The sequence below is a fragment of the Neophocaena asiaeorientalis genome, unplaced genomic scaffold (assembly GCF_003031525.2).
Source record: "Neophocaena asiaeorientalis asiaeorientalis breed wild unplaced genomic scaffold, Neophocaena_asiaeorientalis_V1.1 scaffold251, whole genome shotgun sequence".
Classification (NCBI taxonomy): Eukaryota; Metazoa; Chordata; class Mammalia; order Artiodactyla; family Phocoenidae; genus Neophocaena; species Neophocaena asiaeorientalis.
Genome location: NW_020173377.1, coordinates 2,954,805 through 2,978,508, shown reverse-complemented (window position 1 = coordinate 2,978,508; position 23,704 = coordinate 2,954,805). Strand labels below are relative to the sequence as shown.

General features: G+C 42.6%; 1 protein-coding gene across 1 annotated transcript in view; it reads right to left on the bottom strand.

The window, feature by feature from the left end:
* Positions 1–23,704, bottom strand: part of CACNA2D3 (calcium voltage-gated channel auxiliary subunit alpha2delta 3) — a 772,424-nt gene that overhangs the window by 416,314 nt on the left and 332,406 nt on the right. The window contains exon 6 of the mRNA XM_024746438.1: positions 5,521–5,652. Coding sequence (XP_024602206.1) covers positions 5,521–5,652 — 132 coding nt within the window. The remainder of the gene's footprint in view (positions 1–5,520; positions 5,653–23,704) is intronic.

The window sequence follows — 23,704 nt, the reverse complement described above, 5'->3', positions numbered from 1 at the left end:
TCTGGGAAGGTGCTTTAGGGCTGGAACACCATAGCAAACACGGCCTTACTCAGGCACTCCAAGATCTGCTAGAGAGTGGTGACATCTTTAGTAACCCACTGTCCATCAAGAAAGGACATGACTCCAGCCCCTTCCCATGGCTAATGATAAAGTTAGCCAAGGTCATTTCTCACTGTCCTTCAAGTTGCTGGACCTGGCTGCATCATTCATGGATCTCTGGGCAGGGTCAGGCCCCGTCCCTGGACCCAGATAGGTATATGTCTAGGGCACGGGGGTAGAAAGCATTCAATATGTTTCCATCTCAGAATATACACAAGTCTGTTCTCTTTTCAGTTCTGTTTTGTCTTGGACTTCTACACTGAAATGAAATAAAATGGCCCTAGCTATACTGCATAATAAAATTTCAATTTCAGTCTTTGAAGCCTGGGGTTTTTTCTCCTTACGTAAAATGGGATCCAACATCCTTAGTCTCATGGCTTGCAGACTGGTCAGGATATGTCCAAGGTTCACATGCTCTATTTACAACTTAATCTTTATGAATAAACTTTCATTTAAAAAGAAAAGGGTTTGCTGCCTAAAAATAAGATAGAAAATCATTGCTTTCAACCATCAGTACTGCTCAGGGATGGAGGATTAGAAACACAGATTTTGGAGTTAAGAAAATAAAACAGAAAAATTATTTTCACAGGAGAAAATCCTGACTTTGTAGCATTGAGATTCTCCTTTCCAATTAATAAGGGTCAGTTTTCTGGACCACACTGGGCTAATAACAGGCACGTGCTTAAGATAACATCACTAAATTATTCCAGAGATAATCATGAGATGGCAGCTTGTAAACCAAAGAGTCATTTTGTTTTGTCCTCCTTGTACCTACATTTCCCACGTGCAAATGGACCTAATTTAAAAGTTCTCTGTAACAAATTGGAAAACAGAAGTATGAGAAGCCATTGCCAATTGAAGGTTATTAGGTAATGAAGATAAAATAAAAGTGACATAATATATTGTACACTAAAGGAGAAGAATGCAATTTATTTTAAAAACATCTGACATACTACATTTGTATAAAGCCAAGTACAGCTAGGATGACAGTCTTCACACATAATGAAATTATATATATAGTGAGGCTAGGTAATGTTCCAATGTGTAATTCCACAAAGAACTGGTTTGAGTCCAAATAAAGAGACTTTTTTTTAATGTATTGATGCATGGTAGACATTCAGTGGACATTCTTTGAGTTGAATTGTGGCCAGTGTTTTTAGACCACAACCATATCTGATCATCCTCCACCTCACCCCTACTCTGCCACCCTTCCTCCATCACAGCCTTATCACCATGTGCTCCACTGGGGGAGAAAACATGCAATTCTGTTTTACTGTCCTAGCATTTAGGCCAGGGCCTAGGAAGAAGGAATTAATAACACTCAATGCTCTCCTTTTGGACTGAGGTCCTTTCCCTGCAAATGGGCTTGTAACTCCACCCATGCACTGCTGAAACGTGGTGCTTTTCAAAAAGGCTCTAGGGAAAGAATCCTTCCTTGCCTCTTCTTAGCTTCTGGTGGCTCCCAGCAATGCTTGGTGTTCCTTGACTTGTAGCTCATCTTTCCAATTTCTTACTCCATTTTCACGTGGCTGTCTTCCCTCTGTGTCTGTATGTCCTCCCTTCTCATAAGGACACCAGTTACATTGGATTTAATCCTAATCCAGTATGATCACATCCCAGCTATATTAGATCTATTTCCATGAAAGTTCACATCTGAGGCTCCAGGTGGACATGAATTTGGAGGGATGCCATTCAACCCACTACATGTAAGAAGCATAGGACTTGTAAAACAAAAGTGAGGGGTGGCCACAGGGTAAAGAAGATTACCCCCGGGCACAGAGAACCATGTCTGCCAAGGTATGAGAAGAGCATGTCAAGTTCAAGGAGCTGAAGGAAGGCTGGTGTGGCTGTGCAGAGAGGATGTCTATAGCAAGGAAAGAGCCTGGGTGACAGCAGGAACCAGGAGGCCCACGCCCTTCCTGGTCAGGACAGGAGGTACACACTAAGGGGATGAAGACGGTACCTCAACACGGTTCTAGGCACAGCTGCCCTGCATATAACAATAAAGGTCACACTTTGACTCAAAGACAGGGTTGTATGGGCCCTGGAGGATCATCTCACCCACACCTAACCTTTGGGCCCAAATCTTCATTTCATAGCAGGGACTCCAAGGCTCTCAAAGTTCAACAGATTTTCCTGAGATTTCTAGTTAGGACTGGGACTTGATCTCCCAAATCCCATGCCACCATTCTCTTCCTTACACAGGCAGCATAAGGAGGTTCCATGAGAATTTACTGTATGTTAGTGTGAGTTAAGTGTATAAAAGTAAAACTGGTTTCCATGCCAGGGGAGGAACATCTGAGGACCTTTAATCTGCTTATGTTCATCTTGAACCTCTGCTGCTGGGGCAGCAAGAGGCAGCATTTACCAAACTAATCTGACCATTGAGCCCTTCCTTTCCTAAGAATCTCACAACAAAATGATTTAGGAGACAACCTTCAGGAAACCCTGTCCCAGATGGTACTGTCTCTCCTAGGACATTTCAGCATTTTAGTATGTAATTTTTTGTACACACAGATATTTTGAAAATGTTCAAGTAATCAAATCCCAGAGAAATAATAGTTGGTTCATCTTAAATCTCTGCGATCCTAGGAACTGTCACTTAACCAAGGAGTACCCTCAGGAGCCATATCATTTCTGGAAGTGTCCAATGCCTCATGGGATCCCTCCCAGGCTGGCTGGGGCATGACTCTCAAGATAAAAGGAACAGTGCAGTTCAGCAGCAGCTTTCACTGCCATTCAGCCTTCTCTCGGCGGCATTCCAGACTTCAGGACCAGCATCAGTGATGCCTGCCCTGCCTTCCTCGGCCTGCCTTCCTCAGCTTTCACAAGACAAGGTCCCTAGAACATTCAGCATATCCACAGGTGAAACTGAAAATAATGTCAAAATCTCTACTGCAGACTCAAATGCTCAAATCTGATTAAATGTAAAATATTGTACAATATTCCTATATACTATTGTTTCTCTCCCAAAGGTATTATAAACTAATATTGGAGGGAAATTAATTTCATCTAAGGCAACATATGTCTTCATAATCTTCTTGGCACATGAAAATGAAGAGTAGGGCCAACAGAGCAGAGCCTAACTCAGCATCATCTGAAAGTCAGGTGATTCAATGAATGTGTTCCCTGCTGGCGCTGGCTGGAACTGGGTTTCTGCCACTGGCAACCAAAATCTCTGACGAATGCACTTCCCCACAGGAGGGAGCTTCGCGAGGGCAGTGACCTTTTCCGCTTAGCTCACCATTTTATCCTCAGGGCCCCACACAGGGCTTGGAACAAAGCAAGAACTCAGGACACACTTACGTAAGAATGAAGGAACTTCCCTTCTGCTTACGACATTTACACTTAGCACTGATTCATACTATTGTACCACTCTAAACATGAAAAGAAGCAACCTAAAAAGAAAAAAAAAAAAATCCTAGCAAAAAACGCCCATGGATTCCTCATCTAACAATCATTTTATGTCCAAGAAACAAGAGGTGTACTCTCCGTTCAGAACCAAGCACTGAGTGAGCACTGACATGTATCAGGGCAGTGAAGCCCTTTGGAGGACTGTGACCTATGTCTTTATTCACAAAGAAAATATGCAGAAATTTTACAAAATTCTGCCACCAATATCATAAAAGAACTGTAAGCATTTCTGAGTCAACTATTCTGATTCTGACTGATAAAAAATCTTGTACATAAATTAATCTCTCCAATTAGAGAAACCCTTTATGAGGATTTTCTTTTGTTATGAACTGAATGTTTGTGTCCCACCAACATTCATAGGTTGAAGAACCCTATGTTCTGGTATTGAGAGGTAATTTTCTTTGTGAGGCAATTAGGTTTAGATGAGGTCATGAGAGTAGAACCCCCATGATGGGATTAGTGCCCTTCCAGGAAGAGTAAGAAACACCAGAGCTTCCTCTCTCTCCCATGTGAGGACACAGGAAGAAGGCAGCCGTCTGCAAGCCAGAAAGAGGGGTCTCACCAGGAACCATATCTGCCAGCACCTTGATCTTGGTCTTCCCAGCCTCTAGAACAATGAGAAATAAATGTCTGTTGTTTAAACCACCTAGTCTGTGGTGTTTTGTTACGGCAGCCCGAGATGACTAATACATCTCTATTATCAGATTTTAAATTTGAAACTTTCGATTTAGTTTGAAGACTTCCTGCTGGTGGAGACAACAGATGATCTGTGGTTTCTTCTTATTTGCTCCACCTTCATCCAAATGCCACGTGGTAAGATGTCCTTGTGGCTTCCCTGATGGATCAGCCCCCCACCACGCTCTATTTTCACAACATCTGCATTAAATTTACTCTCCGTTGAGTGTATCAAAGCAGATTGCAATTTGGTGACACTGGAACCTTAATAGACCACTGTTTATTATAATGTTATCTTTAATAGAATGCTTATTGTTTAAATTTCTGTGAGCTCCAGGAGGAACCATGCATGCCCTGCTGAACATAGCTCTCGGGAAATGTTGAATAATCTGGCAAAGTAGGCACTCGGCAGGCAAGTCTCAGGGGACAGATGCCAAGTGCAGGGCAAACAACTCCTGAAGGCAGAGGCTGGCAGTCTCTGTGCCTCAAAGTGGGAAGACATCAGGTGCCTAGGCTTACTTAATGAAAACATAAAAGACTCCACTTAATTGCTCCAAGATTATGCAGGGCGTTTTTTTTCCTTCTTTTAGGTTGAGCTTGTTAATTTCTACAGCTGTACTGTTGGCACAATTGCAGCCTCGAGTCCTGTTTTCACAACTTGTAAGCAAAATTAAAACTTCCTTTTTTAATTACAATTCAAACCAAGCCAGAATTAAATTCCTGTTGCAAAGCAGAGGCCTGGAAAGACCCTAGAAGGAACACTTGTTCCAAAGTCACGATGGACAAACTCTGACAAACATATTCATTTGAGGGTGCTCTTGGTGGCACTGACGTCAGTAGTGCTTTGGCCATTTCAACCTCTCCTTTCAGAAGCAGTCAGCTTTAGAGTAGGGAAACCTAAGCTCAAATGTTTTCATTTCTTACATTTTTCAGTCAGAATTTAACTCAGCCGATTATGGGTTGCTCCTTTCCCTGGTAATAATAACAACAATAACAGTAATAGTAGTAATAGTAATAAAAGCAATCTCTTGTCCAGAAAGATGAAATATGATACGTTTCACACTCCAATACCTCACTTTAGGTGGCAGCTCTATGAATAACTCTATTGAGGAAGATGCTGAAACCACACGTAGATCCAAATGTGGGTGTGCACACGTATGCAGATGCCACACTGCATTCCTGTCCTGTACCCGGACAACAGATTTAATACGTTTGAACTTAATCTTTCATTTTCTTGTAAGGGAAGGGAAAAAATTGTTAACCCTTAACCCTAAAGGAAAATATCACAGGATCAGTAACTTGAATCATAATTCTCAATGCAGGGATACTCACCTGGATACTGCCTAAAAAAGCCCTTTGCACTTCCAAAGTACTGCCATATGAGACTCGGGTCACGATCAAAGTTATCTACAAAAACTTTGTTTAGGGACTCGGACCAATAAACCCCATTGACAATTGCTGGATCTGGGGAAAAAAGGCGGGGAGAGAGAAGAGCAATGTTACAAACCAAAGTGAAACAGAACCCCAGCTGGCATCCCACGTAGCTGGCAGATATCACCATGGGGCCCATCCTGCAGAAAGCTGTGAAGAAAGTTATAGCTCCCGAAATGTTTAGCTCCTGGGAATTCCAGCTTTATGTACATTAGAGTTTCCCCATCCTGCCTGAGCCCTCTAAGCCACCCAGGAGACTCTACTGATGACTCCTCACTTGAAAGGCACATCCCTTTTTGGGTTACTTTCAATCTGGCTGAGCAAATAGTTCAGAGAAAGCAAAGAGAGACTTTCTTAGCATTCTGTTCCACTTTTCAGCTCCTAAGTCAGAACTCAGCATTGAAAACAGGAAAAATGTGTTTTCTGGCACTGCAGTCACCTCAGCCAACGCAGCCCTGTTCCAATTCTCTCCACCTCTAACTTAAAAGTCTGCTTTAAAAATAAATAAATAAGTAAATTGGAATTACATAACTAAATCTCTCTACCTCTTTTGTTCAGCAGATTATGAGCTCCATAAGGGCAGGAACAATCTTGCTTTGATCTCCTGCTGCACACCTTTGACCAGCACGTGGCAGAAACTCCAAAAATGTATGGATGGATAAAGAGATGAATGGATGAATGGATGAATGGATGGATGGATGGACTGATGAATAAAAGGTTGTTCTCCAATTCCAGACAACTATCTACTCTTCTGCCCTGTCATCCCATGAGCAAATGTCTTTTCCTCACCCTTGGGAGCCCAAAGATAACCCCTTGTCTTTTGTCCACAGATGAGAATTAAGAGTGAAGACAAAGACAGAAAATATATACTTCTTGCATACTGATCAAAGTATGGTGGATCACTGAGGATACTCTTTAACTGTCCACCTTTTTTTAACCTTGGAAGATCCTGTTTCAAAATAATGCAACACTCAGCAAAATTTTGTTTCAAGAGTATAGATAATTGTCCAGTCCCAGTATGATGAGGGTAAGGATGACAATAGGATGAGCATGTTAATAGTTAGGAAGAGGAGGAGGAGCAGAAACCTTTGTTGAGTCCTTCCTGCAAGGCAGGCACTGCGCTCATCTTCACTCCTTTCACCCCCACCACAGCCCTCCACAGCAGGTCCACTGTTGTTCTCCATGCTATACAAGTGGAAACGGAGAACCAGGAGGTCGGGTTTTAGGTGTTCCTAAAACACCCAACTAGCAAATGGCAAAGCCTCTTATCTGTGATTTCCTTATTTGTAAAATGGGGATGATAATACCCAATTATTTGGCCTGTTTGGAAGGTAAAACACATTGGCAGAAAGGGACTAATGGCCACAGGCATTCACAAAGTCATCAAGGGAGCTTAGTCCATTCCCCTGGAGTCCAGCACCCTCACCAGAATTCCCTGTGGAACTGTGAATCACAGTGACCCCACTGTGGTGTCCTCATTCCAAAGATCCCTCCATACTACACAGACAGCGGGTATGGGGACAGATTCCCTCAGTCCAGCCCATAAGTTGCACAGCAAGCCAACGAAAAAAGTAACTCTAGAAATGCTTATGTAAATTCGGTACACTGCAAGGAAACTCACTGTTGGCACTGTGCTAGCCACTCCTCTTCCTCAGCTGCCTGCCCTTTACCAGCTGGCTGCCCACAAGATGTGGAGGATGAGACAGAGCCGCGATATGACGCCTGACCCAGTGGACAGACATGGCGCCTTGTCTTACTGTCTTACCTCCAGCCTGTCTCATTCTTTCAGACCACTTACACGGATTCAACAGGCAAGCGGGATTCTAACTCTCATCTCAAGGGCAAATGCTCTAACTCTTGTAAACTATAATAAACCACATCATAGACTGGGAGAGTGAAAATGATCAAGTCAACTCTTTCCTGTAAAGTAATTTTGAGTTAAGACTATCCTCACCATCCTGGAAAATGGAGTTCTTTATTGTTCCTGTCCAAGCTTTACAATAATTACTGTGACTCACTCCTTGCTACGAAAGCCACTTAAATTAATCCACGAAGGTGCAAATACAATAAAGACAGTGAAAAAATCCACGGTTCTTGCCTCTTCCATCAATAACTTCAATTATAAAAACCTTACACAATTAGAAGCGAAAATTCCATTTCACGGGCTCCCTGTCTGAACATGTTAAGGAGTTCACCAGTTTCCAGTTAGACAATTCTTTTTTCTTGAGCATGATTTCTCTGGGGGTAGTAAAAGGCTGCCCATATCTCCAGATGGCCCTACTAACCTAAGATTGTTCCTCCCTCTGCCAATTGTGAGCACCTTCAGAAACTGAAAAAGAACTGTAGTGCCTGAGGATCATTTCATCCACTTCATTTGGATACCACATCTTGCTCTGAAATTATGTCTCTTTAAGAACAGAAGGCTTTGGTTTTCCCAGGGTATGATGAATAAGGGAAGTAGAATCACTAAAAAATATGGTCTAGTTAAAATAATCTAAGGGGTTTAACGAACTGTATTAGCTTCATGTGGCTGCTGTAAGAAATTACCACAAATTGGGGTGGGGGTGGGGGCTTAAAATAACAGAAATGTATTCCAGAAGCCAAAAGTTCAAAATCAAGGTGTTAGCAAGATTGGTTCCTTCTGGAGGCTCTGAGGGAGAATCTGTTCCATGCCTCTCTCCTAGCTTCCGGTGGTCGCCAGCAACCCTTGACGTTTCTTGCCTTATAAACACATCATTCTGATTTCTGCCTCCATCTTCACTTGGCCTCTGTGGGTCTCTGTGTCAAGTCTCCCTCTCTTTTTTCTTTAAGAAAACCAGTCACTGGATTTGGGGTCCACCCTAAATTCAACATGAGCTCATCTCAAAATCTTTAGCTTAATTACATCTGCAAAGACTCGATTTCTAAATAAGGTCACTTTGAAGGATGTACTGGAGGTTAGGACTTGGACATATCCTTTAGAGGCCACTATTCAACCCATTACATGTACTCATACTCTCTTAATTATCCTATACAATATACCCATATTCTATGGTTGTTAATGTACTGTTTTTAAAATCTGAGTTTAATAGATGCAGGTCTTTTTCCTAGTGAAGGATGTTTAAAGGCCTTCTCCCTTTTCTTCTTTATGGGAACAATTCAGATTTTCATGTCTGCATTGTAATTGTATGAGCTTACAATTCTTCCTGACCTCTTTCAATGGGTCCTACCTGTAGTGCAACAAACTGGACTAAAATCATTTCCCTTAATGTTTAGTGTTGTGTCAATGCCCAGCCTCTCTGCTCAATAAAGTGAACTCCACATAACATGGTCATTTTCCCAATGGTCCTGTCCATTCTGCATCAACTTATGATTCATATTGGTCAATATCAAGTCCAGGAATAGCAATTCTTCCTCCTGTTTCCTCTACCTTCTGAGAGATTAAATTACCTCCAATGCCAGTCAAAAATTTATCAGACGTTCAGCTTTTAGTAAAACAGACTACTAGCAGAAGTTTAGAGAGTAAGAGTCCCATACCACCTTTCTGATCAATTTGCAATTTGTATCTGAAAAGCACTCACACATCCCTGCTCTGTTTTTATAATACATCATACAATCCATCAAAAAATGACATTTGTAGCTTCCTTTTTTATTTCCACCCGATAACTGCTCTCATCTGTGCTTTCCTCTGAAGCTTGCACTTTGCTACATAGGGGTCACCTGATGTTGCAGACAGCTAACGTTCTCTCTGCACACTCCCCCTTACACACATGCACACACATTTCCTTTTAGTTCTATTTCTGTGAATGAGTAACCATCGCATTTCAGTCCCGAGTTCCATCCTCCTGTGACCTATCTGAGATTATGAGCCTCAAGCAAATTAATGTATGTAGAATACTTAGCACAGCAACTGGCACATACAAAACACTCCATATATATTGGCCATTATTTGCTTTGTGTCTTAGCAAATAAATAAGGTTCCAAGAAGACTCCCAACTTTCCTCCCTGTTCTCTGCAGCGTGCCTCTGGGCAGCACCCCAACATTGCAGTCACCAGTCTGGAACTTGGGCTCTGGAGCTGGAATCCCAGGTTTGAGACCTCACTCTACACTTGTTAGCTAATGGCTTTGGACTTGTGACTTAACTTTCCTGTGTCCCAATGTCTCCATCTGTGGAAGGCAAATGAGAGCAGCCCTCCCTCGGAAGCTGGTGGTACAAGGCACATAGGTGCCCAGCAGCAGGAGGGCTCCACCAGGAGGGTGCATAACCAGTTGCAGCTCTATGGTGAGCCCCCAACTCCCCACCCAGGGCAGTCCAGCTGTCATAGGACCATCCAGGTAAGTCTCTACCTATGTGTCTTCCTCCCTTCCTCAAATTATCAGGGTCAGGCACTCTCGATGATTCTTCCATTTGTTCATTCGATTAGTATTTATTGAGCACCTACTATCTCAGGCATTCAGCACTGAACCAGATAGATCATGAAGCTGACATTTCAGTCTGACGAAGGGAGACAAGGGAAAAGAAATGAGAATTCCAAATAGAAATGGGTGTGATGAAGACAAGTAAAAGGGATGGTAGGCTTGAGAGTTACCCCGTGTGATTAGTTGGGGAAAGTGGAGTTACTCAAATTGGGTGGTCAAAAATGACCTCTTTGAGGAGAGCCCTGAATGCAAAGAAGGCATCAGCTCAAAACCCCCTTGGCCAGCAAAAACTTTCTAGGCAAAGAGAACAGCAAGTTCTGAAGTCTGGAGCTGGGAAGAAACCCATGTCTTAGGGAACAAAACAACAAAGCCACAAGTATTACTAGAGCCTTGTGAGCAAAGGAGAGAGTTACAGGATGGGGCTGGAGAGGTGGGCAGGCCACGGTGAGGATTTTAGCAGATCAGCAAAGTTTCCTGGCAAGTATACATTTTCTAACAGACGTAATCTGTGCTCCACCAGTGCCAAGGCCCATCATGCTTTTATTCATGGTTCAAAAATCAAATTTCTTTTCTTCTGAAATCTATAGCCAGCATAGCCTACTTCCTTTTTCCAGGACACACCCTTCAAACAATCAGGATCTTTATGGATGCCTTAGTATTTGAGTTTCCTCTCCAGACCTCAAAGTTACCTGATACTCCCTTCATCTTTTTTCTCAATATCATTTATCCTCCAGTGAATTAGCAGCACTGTATTAATTTAACCTTGCCATTTTCCAGCACAAAATATGGGTCCATTTCTAGAGGATCTGAGCATACATGAACAATTACAGGCTAATACTGAATTACAAACTACTGTTACCCAAAAGCCATTGTTCGAAGGGAAGGGACTGAATTCATGTTCAACTGGGTTTTGAAGTATGGCCCTTGTAAAGAAGGTATTTATTTCCTGCCTTGAACAAGCTGGAGGAAGGATCTTGGGCTTTCCTAAAGGTCTTTGAAGGTGTGTGTCTCCTGGATATAAAATTACACCAGCACAGGGATTACTGGGGGCACTGAGTCCACGCAGTTTTCCTCAGCCCCGCATGCTGGACGAGATTCAAGAGGAGAATGGCTGGAGAGGTTTCATGTCTCCCATTTCAGCAAGCAAATGACGTCTCTCTCGTTCATTCTAAATAGATCATAGATTAAATAATGAATACTTTTGACGCTAATTATCAAGCACTTAATATGTATTGGAAAATAGCCCTTAATGTGTGTTGAATTATAAAATAGATTTATTAGCAAAACATTTACCCTTCCTCTAAACTTACTGATGTGCTAGATATTAAATGCAGCTTGCTTTTCCCAAATCTGGAGGCATATTCTGGCAGTCCTGGGAAGAGAGGGATGAGGAATACTCATGGCCCAGTGCTGAACCACTCTGGATGGAGCTAGGAAGAAAAGTGAGTGGGGAACACAGCTACTAGTTTGGCAAAACCTAGAGGGTACCTTAGACTCTCAGCCCATTGCCTCGATGTGCTAGACTTCAGGAGCTCATTCCCCAGTGGGATTTCACGTCAATGATGGAACTTGTTTGTTCGGATTTTTTGCCTGAAGTATATCAACTTTAAATAGTCCTCCTCCCTTAACATATTTAAATTTTTGTGGAGAAACTTGCATTTCTTCCTCCTTGTCATTCTTTATCCCCCTGGAATAAACCATTCCCAAGTCTTTGTCAGAGATACTAAGAAAAATAAAATTATGTGATAGAAATCAAAATAATAATGATACTGATAGCAGCAGAGATTGCCATTTCTGGCACATTTATAATGTGCCACGGACTATGCAGGACAGTTACAAACTACTCTTCCTAGCCCCATTTTACAGATGAGGAAACTGATCCTCAGAGCATTGAAGTCCATTGCCCCAGTACATCACCTGCCCAAGGTAGAGATTAGCTAAATTGCATGTTGTGTCCAAGCTATTATTTGAAAGAAGACTGGAATGGAGGCCTCAAACTCTACTACTCACCAGATAGTAAGGGGTGGGGGGGAAAAGGTGGCATGGGAGGTGTAGTCAAGGTAACATGTGGCTCAGAGCAGGCTGTCTGCCCCCAGCTGTCAACAAATAAATGAAGTGGGTGGTCTGGAGGAGGGGGCTGGGATCAAGCTTTCTTGGGGACCCTGACAGCATCTTCACACTTAATGCTCCAGGCATGTGTGTGAGTTGAAGAGGACGTGGTGGATAAAGATAAGGTAGAGCCCATTTGCAAGGGTCCCCTAACGCATCCCCCTTGGAGTCTCTGCTGCAGAGCCACAGTGAAGCTCTTTCATCACCATCATCATCTGGATTTGGGGGCTGCTTGCAGAGGGGACATTTACAAGGCATAAAATCTTGGATAAGACACTCTAGAGTGAAGATAAGCATATCTCATAGGGCTTTGGATTCTAAAGTGGCATCTGATAAACTGTAGTTAAGCTGGTATCACTAATTTAAAACACCTCATTTGATATGTGATCTTGTCCCATTAACTGAGTCTCCCTTGAGGTCTCTAACAAAGAGCTGAAGAATCAAAGCCTACTTCCTCCCTAAGGTTTTGCTCTGGTTAGAAAGGGAATAAAACTCACCTTGGACAGGTTCAGAGATGGGGTGAGCACAGCCACCCCTTTCCCACCAACAAGTACTAGAATAACACCAGCCTTGCAAGACCCTTGCTGCGGCTCTCTGGAACCTGGCATCCTGATTGCAAATCTGTGCTGAATTCCAAGGCAAGATCATACACCCTGACCCAGAAGTTTCAATAGTTTCTGCTAACCCATCACTCAGAGACTACATCTCACTGCCCAGTGCTCTAAGATGATCTGGTCTGGCCCAGGATCCATTTTCAAATTTGCTTCTCCTCCAATTCCCAACTTACACCCACATCCCCACCCTGGGTAATCTTGTTGAGGCTTTTCTTTTCTTGTTTCATTTATAGTAGCTGTTCCTACTGCCATTGTACAACCCATTTAAAGGGTGTAAATCATGTCATATTTTCTAACATTCTCCAAAGCATTTAACCCCTGTACCGGATGTAGTACGCATTTATTCATTCATTCAGAAAATACCTGCTGAATGACTACTGTGTGCCAGGCACTGTGTTAGGATTTGGTGACAAAGCAATGGGGAAAACCAGGCAAAGCCTTTAACTCAAAGGCATGTATAGTCCATTGGGGAAAGCAGAAAACCCAATAATTATCGAATTAAGTGTAAGATTACAGTTATGATTAGTATCACAAGGGGCAAAACACGATGTTGGGGAACATGTTCTTAAGCAAGGTCTTCCTAACACATTATTGATCAAGCTGGAATTTGAGGAATGAATAGGAATTAAAAGTGGGGCCGGAGGTGCGGCTGCAGAGTGGTCCTGGCATTGCCAACTGCAAGTTTAAATACCTGGAATTCAGAGGACAAAAAGCTTGGGTGGGAGGGATCAAGGATGAGAACTTAGCAGGACCTTGAAGACCCTGGGCTGCAGTCTGCTGGCAATCTCAGGAGCAATGGAGGCCCCTGGAGGGTTTGAAGAGAGGGCAGGTACACACTCCTGCCATTTGGAGAGCAAGCAAGCAGAGGCAGGAGAGTGGGGGTGGAGGGACTGTTTAGAGGCTCCTACTGTCCTTCCAGGGGGACAGGATGGTGCCTGCACTAGGGTGGCAGAGTGAGAGGAGCCACTGGTGTAGAGAGGACAATCTCACCAAACAAGTTTTGCACTCTGAAGGCAGGCATTTATTCCAAAGGTAGAAGCTCTCTTCTGCATCGACCCAGCATCCAAGCAGGGCGTCCTCAACAGCAGGAAGCCTGGAGGACAGTGCTTCAGAGTACTGCATCCTAGGGGAGTTCACCCAAGGGGAGCTGGCATGCTTCTTAGATGGCACACAAATGGGAAAATCTACTGATGGAAACAGGCAAGAGTTTGTCCTCCAACAGTTGGATTGTCACAGATTTGCAAACACCAATTTTTCTGTTGCAATAGTCCTCAGAATGTACATCCCAGCCAGCTGTTCTTGCAGTGTGTCCCTAATTGATAGAAGTTATTCATAAGCAACATGAAAGAGTGGGAACCATAAGAAAAAAAAATCCTTGACCACACATTTGGGTGTTGGAAACCTTCAGCAAGACTTTTTCTGGGCACTGCTATGGGCTCACACGGTGCCAGCTGCCCTACATGCCTCATTCACCGTCATACTCACAGCTCCTGGGAAGGCGCATACTATTTCTGAAGGGTGGGAGAACCGAGGTCCTGTTGGGGAAAAGCTACACAGCCTGAGATGGGCTAGGCTGTCCTTTCGCCTAAAGTGAAAGTGTCCCTCAGAAGTGGCGATGCAGGGGGTATGGGGAGAGGGTGGGGTGGGGCTCAGAGACCCTTAGTCCCAGGCCTCTGTCCTAAACACACACACATACACCCCACTCAAAGTAGAGCCAAATAAACGTACCCATTCAGTCAACAAGCATTTAAAATTACCTAGGGTATTTGAAGGCTTGTCCTGTGTTCCATGGTGGGGGGCGTGGGGGAAGCGCACAAAGAAACAATTCTGGAGAAAACTGATGTTATGACAAGTCACACACACAAAAAGATAACTCCCAGCTAGAGTATAGAACCTATAGCTGTCATTATTTGGTAAGAACCCATTCCTGATATTCACTCAGAAAGTCTCCTCTCATTCCAAACTTTTAGAAGAGAGAAAGGAATTTAAACATTCCTCCCTTCCATCTTGTGGCTCCCATCAAAATATGACTTTGTGAGCCTGCCATCTGCACTGATGCTATCAGCTTTTTATTGATATTTAATATAAACACAGCCCCAAGGCTAGCAGGTACCCTGACAGGGTCTGAAATATAATTGCTAGGGAACTGTACAAACACGTGTAGCAATTAAGGAGCTGTCAGGGATATTGCCGGTATGAAGACACAGAACTGCGGCTGGACAAAGGAAGGAGCTGAATCGGAGGCCGAGGGAGCAGAGGGCTGCAGAGGAAACAGGGTAGCATATCACCATGCAGCGGGCCCAGAAACCACAGACAGGGAGATAAGTGGATTGTGGACATTCAAAAAGGGAAACAGAGCTAAGTGTAACTTCGCTGTTTGTTTGGGTTTTTGTTTTTTTTTGTGTGGTACACAGGCCTCTCACTGCTGTGGCCGCTCCACTGCGGAGCACAGGCTCCGGACACACAGGCTTAGCAGCCATGGCTCACGGGCCCAGCCGCTTCGCAGCATGTGGGATCTTCCCGGACGAGAGCACGAACCGGTGTCCCCTGCATCAGCAGGCGGACTTTCAACCACTGCGCCACCAGGGAAGCCCCCCGCTGTTTGTTTTTAACACCCAAAGGCTGAGAGCTGACTCTCCTGCATTTGCTCTGAGATTTATATGGAGAGACGACATGCAGCCTTGAGTCTGGCTTCTGAGAGAGGCCCGGGTTGGGGCATGGAAGGGAATTAGGATTCTGCACTGCTTTTAAGAGATGTCACAGGGTACCAGCCTGAAAAATTGGCTTGTGGGTAGGAAAGATGGGGTGGATATGGATGAAAGGTGAGTTCTGAGTGAGGAAGAAGGAAATATGACCCAGCTGGAAGAAGAGGCACAGCAGAAGGAAGATTTGAGCTGAGCCTTGAGGAGGACCACAGAACTCCTCTGACCTGCGTTTCAGCACAAGTCCTGCCCACATCTACACTGTCATCGATTTAACAGGCCACTCAGTGGTGGCAGGATGGGTATGGTCATGGTGATGGAGGTGTAGACACGTTCTCCTCTTTGTACCAGGATCTCGTCATCCTTTGAGATGCTGGAAGCCTTGGTCTTTGTAAGTGGGTGCAGTGGGGTAAGGAAAGGCAATTGTCTAGCGAATGGCCTGGGTTTGGGGATCAGAATGACCAGATCTAGTAATAGGTCTTTTATGCCTTAATTTACTTTTAAATTCCCAGAAGAGAACTACCTTTTTCCAAATTTGGAATGCTGCTGCCAGGTATCTGAGCTACAAGTAGCCACTGAAATAGAAGAATAAAATTATAATCTCTTATTTCTTGAACCATGGATGGAAAGGGGCTTATGCCCTGCCTTCACTCCCTCCTCAAAACACACACACACACACCGCACATACCATCCTAGGTAAGTGCTTTCAGGTAGAACACAAAGGAACTTTTAAAGACTTTAGCCTTTGTGTACTTCATTATGTTAGAGTAATTTTAAGCAACACATCAAACCCATGGGTACGCAGATTATTGCTCAGAACGAGGCTAAATTTATTTAGGTGAAAATAAAGAGTGAGTCAGTTTAAAGAAAAGCATCAATTAATCAAACAGGCATTGGGCAGAAATAGATGAAGACATGAGTGTGGCCCATGAATGACTGGGGCTGGGGAAATGTAGCTCCAGTGGCTCAAAGCTGCCATGCTCATCACCTCTTCCCAGTTTCCTGACTAAGTAACTCACATCTCAACTTTAACAGCATCTACACCAGGGTGTAGGATGGCAGGTGAAATGTGAACACATGCCTTGTATAAAGAAAACTGTGGTTTTTCTTTAATAAAATATAAATGATATATCCTCTATGTCTTCCAGCCCTGAAACTGACAAACTCCTGACGGCATGCAGCCCCAAAAATAAGAAAATGTAGTTGTGGTCACATAACCAAGGGCATTTCTAGCTTGACACCACTAGAAACATGTAAACAGGAGTCAGAAGTAGGCCTGAGAAAGGGCAGAAAGATGCTCGAAGAAGCAGACAATGTTCTCTGCAAATAAGCTGCGGGGAAGATCCACCCCCTCACGGAGCTCTGTAGAGGAAACCAATTTCATGCCAAGGTGGTTTTGATGGATATGGCACCAGGGGACTGGGTTCACATGGCTAGAACATTATAGGAATTTGCTTTTGATGCTCATTTTCATGCGAAGATCCTCTGGTCGTAAGCTCTCCCCACTCCCAGCCCAACTGTACCACGGGAAGTTCAAACTGCTCCCAAAAAGCATGATATCCACTAGAAATAATACCAGCTTCCAATAATGTTGGCCAAGAATTATTAACAAGGATGTTCCAGCCATCTTTCCACCAGACCTCATTCACCCCACAAATGCTTATATCAACTATTTTTTTGGCCTATTGAACAACAGCAGTTGGGCCCAATTAATTGAGACCCAATGATTGAGTTTATGGACCTTCAGCGGCTAAGGCACACTAGATCCTGAGTGGCAAGGATGGGTATTTGATGGTCCCCTCCTCTTGGCACATAAGCTCGTGAAAAATCAAAGGTATAGGTTTAATTCTATTCCATGATTTGTAACTAGATGAGCATATAATTTATTATCCAAACTGGATCACTTTTGAGGGGGGGTATTTTTATTAATACATAGAGATAATTAGTGTAAGTAGGTATATTGTTGGCAGAACAGAATGGACGGACACTCCATTTATAACTCACCCCATTCCACAGGGAATGGAACCAAATGACTCTGTGTGTGTGTGTGTGTGTGTGTGAGTGAGAGAGAGAGAGAGAGAGAAAGAGATCTCTGATGTGATCACGATGTGTATAACCAAAAAGAATTAGAGCAAGGAATCATTTTTATAATAATACATAACACCTTCTTTTAACACTTAGCCAATCATTGTATGTAAGGCCATGGCCTTTTGAGTACTGGGGGCAGTTGGCTAGCTATGGACATTCAGCATGCTCCAGACATCAGCCAAAGTGTTTTATTGATGGCAGAAGAAATGGAAAACATTAATTAATCCACTAAATTACTCAACTGGATGCTACTTAAGACTGTTGCTACTGTAATTATGTCAGTACACCCTCTACTTCTTCAAGCTGGGAATCTTTCCAATTTAAGGAACCAAAAAGCCAAATTAAAATCCCTTTAAAAATACTGGCCCATAGAACTAAAAAGATTAAGGGTAGAGACGGCTTCAAGGGTAGGTTGGTCCAGAGACTGCCAATGGTTTCACCAAGGCTGTGGTTTCTGTCTTTCTATTCTGTATCCAACTGAGCTGGCTCCATCCTCAGACTTTTCCTCTCACACATCCCGGCCTTTCACCCTACAGCCCTTGCCCCAGCATCTCCAACGTTTCCCCTTATGGGGCCACAGAACTACTGCAGCACTTACAGTCATCAAACTTTTTCCCACAATACTCACAGGTAGAATATGAGATCTTCAGATGTCTCCTTACTTTTATTGACTTTGAGTATTGTAAACCCATCCCTGAGCTAACCAAAACAAGAGTGGAATGAGGCATGCTGACTGATTGGCTTAAACATGCTAAGTCTTGGGTCTGATTTCAAGCCCAGCAGCCATGAAAGACGGGTTTCTGAAAGAAATTCAGAGTGGCACTGACGGGAAGAGGAAAGAGAGGGTGCCAAACCAGAAACATCTCCTCCAAGTTTCCAATATGGTCACAAACACCCAAAGAGTCATCTCAGAGGCCACAAAACCCATGTGAATCGGGATTTCACCAAGCACTAATTCTGCTAAATAATTTAAATCTGGCAGGATCATTTTCCAAGTGAAGCATGTCCATACCACACCGGTGTACAAGAAGTCTGTTCAGTGTTCTAAAAGTGCATGGCAGATAGAAGAAAGTTTATCAAGGAAAATTTAATGCAAAAGATAGATCTCTTGGGATGCAAAACAAAAAATTCAAAGCAGAGAGAAAGAAGTGCTTTGCGGGAAATAATGCTGCAAGTTCAGAAGATTACACATAACAATGAAAAAGAAAAAAAAATGTATTGCTACTAAAATAAAACCAACAAGGCCATACATATTTAACAGGAACTTCACCAAGCGAGAAGCCAGCTGCTACGAAAATGATGTATGACAAGGACGGGCCTTCAGAAATGGAAGCTGATCTCCAAAACTTTCAAGGACAGAGCTACTTAGAGATTTGAGCTGGAATAGTTTTAATAAGAGCATGCTTTTAAGTCAAGGCTTGACAAACCTTTTCTTAAAAATTTTAGTAGTCCAAACTTTATTATTTTCTTATTTGTGGAAACATTTATTCAGAAAGGTCTTCTAGCAATAAAGATGCTAAAACTTTTATATAGTGATGGTGGTTTATTTAATCAGTTTGATTAAACAGTTTCAAACATATTTTAAACGACCAGAAGTAAATCAAAACTCCAGTAACATTTTGGAGTCCTAACACATTTGATGACTAATTTTATTTCAGCAGTTAACTAGAAAGAAGACAAGTCATCTATGCAGATACTATCGAATTCAGCTTTCTTATTTAATCTGCCATGATTTCACCCCTTGGTCTGTTTGATTATTTTTAAATAGCTTGGTTCTATTTTGTATGTGAATTAAAGGGCATGTAAATTTAAAGTTGCTGCTATTTCAATAGCATTTACATGATTAGAATATAACAAAGTGTGTGTGCCAGAACTGAAAGCTATGTTACTCATGGAATGTCCGAAAGCAAGGACCATCCATGATGCCAAGTCAAAGTTTACAAGGTCAAGATATAAAAGGCTAGCTTGGTCACTGTGAGGTCAGGATATGCGTTGACTCCACAGCAAGAACAAGAAAAGATGTGAAGAGAGGATAATAAAGTTTGTTTCAGAACTACTGTTCATCATCATAGGTAGAATTGTTTAAGAGAAAACATGTTGGGCTTCCCTGGTGGCGCAGTGGTTGAGAGTCCACCTGCTGATGCAGGGGACACGGGTTCATGCCCCAGTCCGGGAAGATCCCACATGCCGCGGAGCGGCTGGGCCCGTAAGCCATGGCCACTGAGCCTGCGCGTCCGGAGCCTGTGCTCCGCAACGGGAGAGGCCACAACAGTGAGAGGCCCGCGTACCACAAAAAAAAAAAAAGAGAGAGAGAGAAAACATGTTACTTAAAACAAATATTTAATTTAATTTAAAGTTGTTCAATATTTGTTCTCTAAAACATATTATGTATTTACCATGTATATATGGAGATCTTTTCTCTTACAATTGAATTAGGATAAGACATAGCTAATTAGCATATGGGATCACTACAAATTCATAGCAGAGGGTCAATCCAATCCTTCTGAGTAACACAGTCTATATAAGAAGAAAAGGGAAGAGAAGAAGGACAAGAAAAAATGGGCCCTTTCATCTTAGAAGTAGTGGACTACAGTGCACTTAGAGGTACAAAAAAATTAATAACTTTCCGAGTCCTTAACTTTCTCCAGCCATTGTCTTTAAAGCAAGGAGGAAAAAAAGGTTCAAATGCTTAAAATCTCTCCAAAACTATTAGCAAAAACAATATGAAAATACATAACAGATGCACAAAGGCGTCTTGGGATGAATATATTATGGACCCACAACTGCAAATTCTAAAATCTACTTAATTGTGCCAAAGCAAAACATACGAAAGACCTTTTGATAAACAAAATACAGACAGTGTTTCAAAAAAAAAAAATCTTGACGTATTGAGCCAAGGACCATTCCTCAGCTGGATATTTCAGACTCTTGACTAGACCACCAAAACAGGCTCTGCTGTCACGCTGGCCACCTTTGAGAACAGTAACATAGCTCAAGCCTTGGTCCTACATGGTGAGAGAGTGGAATAATAAATGAATTCTGCAAGAAGATTCCACTTGGGGCTTTTTATCTTAGACCAAACATAGAGCTCTTTTCTGGAGGGAGAGAGTAGAAATCACCCTCTAAAAATTGGCTTATTCTTTCCCTTACAAAATAACTTCTCATAATTAACAAAAATATCCTCAATATTTGAAAAAATCAAATGATCAGGGAGAAAATTAAAACCACCCTAACCCTGTTGGTAACCACTGTTTACATCCTGATGTTAAAGCCATCTATTCCCTTCTCCATACATTTTGTTTGTATAAAGTGGAATTGTGCAGTATGCACTCCTTTACAACTTAAACCCTTCCTTTTTGTTCCATTTATCAATTTCCCAAGACATATACATCACCCTCATCTGTAACAGCAAATACGGCATTTCGTTGAAAATGGGGAGAAGTAAAGGAGTCTGTTTTCATGAGTGACATTTTCAGTACTCAGAGTATCTGGAGGGATTTGCTTTAAAATAAATGAATATAAGTTCCTCACAAGTGTAAGGAGAAAAGTGTTAGTGGACAGAGAAACAAAGCTTGTGTTTTCACTACAGAAATGTATACACATTAGCCAGTTCACCAGCTCGCCGTTCTTGGCATACACAAATGATCCCCCCAAACCTTTCTCTCTCATCTTTCTCCTATAAACAAACAAATCTCTGTTTCAAATTTTCATTATGAAATACTTTCAGACTTCAAAACATTTGCAAAAATTGTTAAAAAATAAATAAATAAACAAAAAGAATCCCATATACCCTTCACCCAGCTTCCCCAAATGTTAACCTCTTACTTAACCACAGTCCAATAATCAAAACCACACCTCATACAACACTAGTACCTAATCTACAAATCTTATTCAAATTTCATCCACAGGCCCAGATCTGATCCAGAACCACACATTACAACAGTTGTCCTGTCTCTTTAGTCTCCTCTAAATCAGGACAGTTCCTCAGCCTTCCTCTGTTTTTCACGACCTGGATGCCTTCACCTCCCCCTGCAGTCCTATATGAAACTGTCTCCTGGGACTCAGAGGAACCCTGGCTGGTGTGTTGGGCTGCCATAACAAACTCCTCCAACTGGGTGGTTTAAGACAACAGAAATCTCTTCTCTCACACTTCTGGGGGCCAGAAGTCTAAAATCAAAGTGTCAGCAAGGGTGGTTTCTTTTGGAGGTTCCAAGGGAGAAATTGCCCCATGCCTCTCTTTTACCTTCTGGTGGTTGTTGGCAATCCCTGGCATTCCTTGGCTTGTCTAAGCATAACTCCAGTCTCTACCTCGATATTTACATGGCCCTCCTCTATGTTTGTCTCTGTGTGCCCTCCTCTCTTCTTAAGGATACTGGTCATTGGATTTAGGGTCCACCCCAAAATCCAGTACAATCTCATCTTCAGATCCTTAACTGATAATATCTGCAAAGACCCTATTTCCAAATGAAGTCATAGTCTGAGGTTCCAAATGGACATGAATTTTTGAGGGGAACATCATTCAACCCACTAAAAATGTTCTTCAATTCAGTTGTTTTAAAATGTATGTTTTTGGACAATGACTACATTAGGAATCCTGTTAGATAATTTTTCATCTTTTTATGAGACAGCATGTGTAGGTGAAAAGGATCATTTAACTTCTTTTTCTTTTTTTTTTTTTTTTTTTTTTGGCGGGGGGAGACGCACCACACAGCTTGCAGGATCTCAGTACCTTGACCAGGGACTGAACCCGGGTCACAGCAGTGAAAGCCCAGAATCCTAACCACAAGGCAACCAGGGAACTGCCAGGATCATTTAATTTCTTAAAATAGCATTGAACAAACTCAAAACACCCTTGGTATCGTACGGGAGATAACAGCAAATTATATTTAGTCTTACCTTTGGTATTTCAATTATAGATAAAACTCAGCAACAGCTTCACAGTTCACCACTGTTTGTTACTCTAGGTGAAAATGTACCTGTAAACAATCTGTTGACTAGGGAAGAAATGCAAACACTTCTGCTTATGAAGGCACCGGGAGCCTGAAGCTGCTACTAAATTGGATGTTCTTGTATGAGGTCATTATTTCCAAGAACTGCCAAGACTCCAGCTCTGCCTCACAAGCCAAGTGAAAAGGACAATTGGGACAATCACCATGTTCAATAGCCCAGCCACCACTTGATTAGAGACAGAGATGAGGTTCACTTGCAGAATTTGTGCTCTGCAGAAATTCACCAGGGGAGAAACAGCAGCTTGTCCTTTCCAAGATGACTGCAAATTGAGTCAGTGGTAATTTCACTGATACCCAGAGGGTTTCCAGGCTCCCCTCTTTTTCTCCTTCTGATTTGCATTGATGGAAGTTCATCTCTTCCAGCCCAGCAGCAGAGCTGGCTCCCGGCAGGTTGTCATGCCTGGTCCTGAGATGCCCGGTCACAAACTGGTGGCTCTGAGAATGTTCACTAACACATCTCATCTCATCTCATCTCATCGGTCTCACAGTTTAATGTATTTCTTTCTTCACAATTTACTTAAACAAAAGGAGGAGACCCCTCACGCTCACACTCTGTGAGCTGCCTGCTCCAGCCTCGAGTTTACCAATTTCAAAACTTTGGAAAGAGAACTAAATATCCAAAGCATGCACACACGCTTAACCCATGTAAGCACCATCCTACATGTGTGTCCATGTGGAAGTTAACTTGGATTGAGACGTCTTTCGTCAGGGAAGGCAAAGAAAAGGAAGGCAAAGAGATGCCAGTTTTGAGATGGAAACGGTGCAAACCACACAAATACCCAAGGAGCAAAAGAAACCATTCCACGTGCACTCACATACTCACACACACACACACACACACACACACACAGACAATACAACATAATATAAGCAATACTGATGGCCCTGGAAAATGCACCATAAACTGTTCACTAGGCTTTATTTGAAAAGGAATTAACACAGGAAAAGAGAAAGATGAATTTAATTTTAAAAACACATCTCCCTAAAAATAATGACACTGGCCACATATATGCTCTTTCCACTTGCCGAATAAGCACTTTTCATGCTTTGGGTCACTTAATCCTCTGTGATATAGGTCCTCTGTGCCCATTTACAAATGAGGAGCCTGAGGCACCAGAGACCTTAAGTAATATGCCCAAAGCGACACCTTTAAAAGATAGTGGG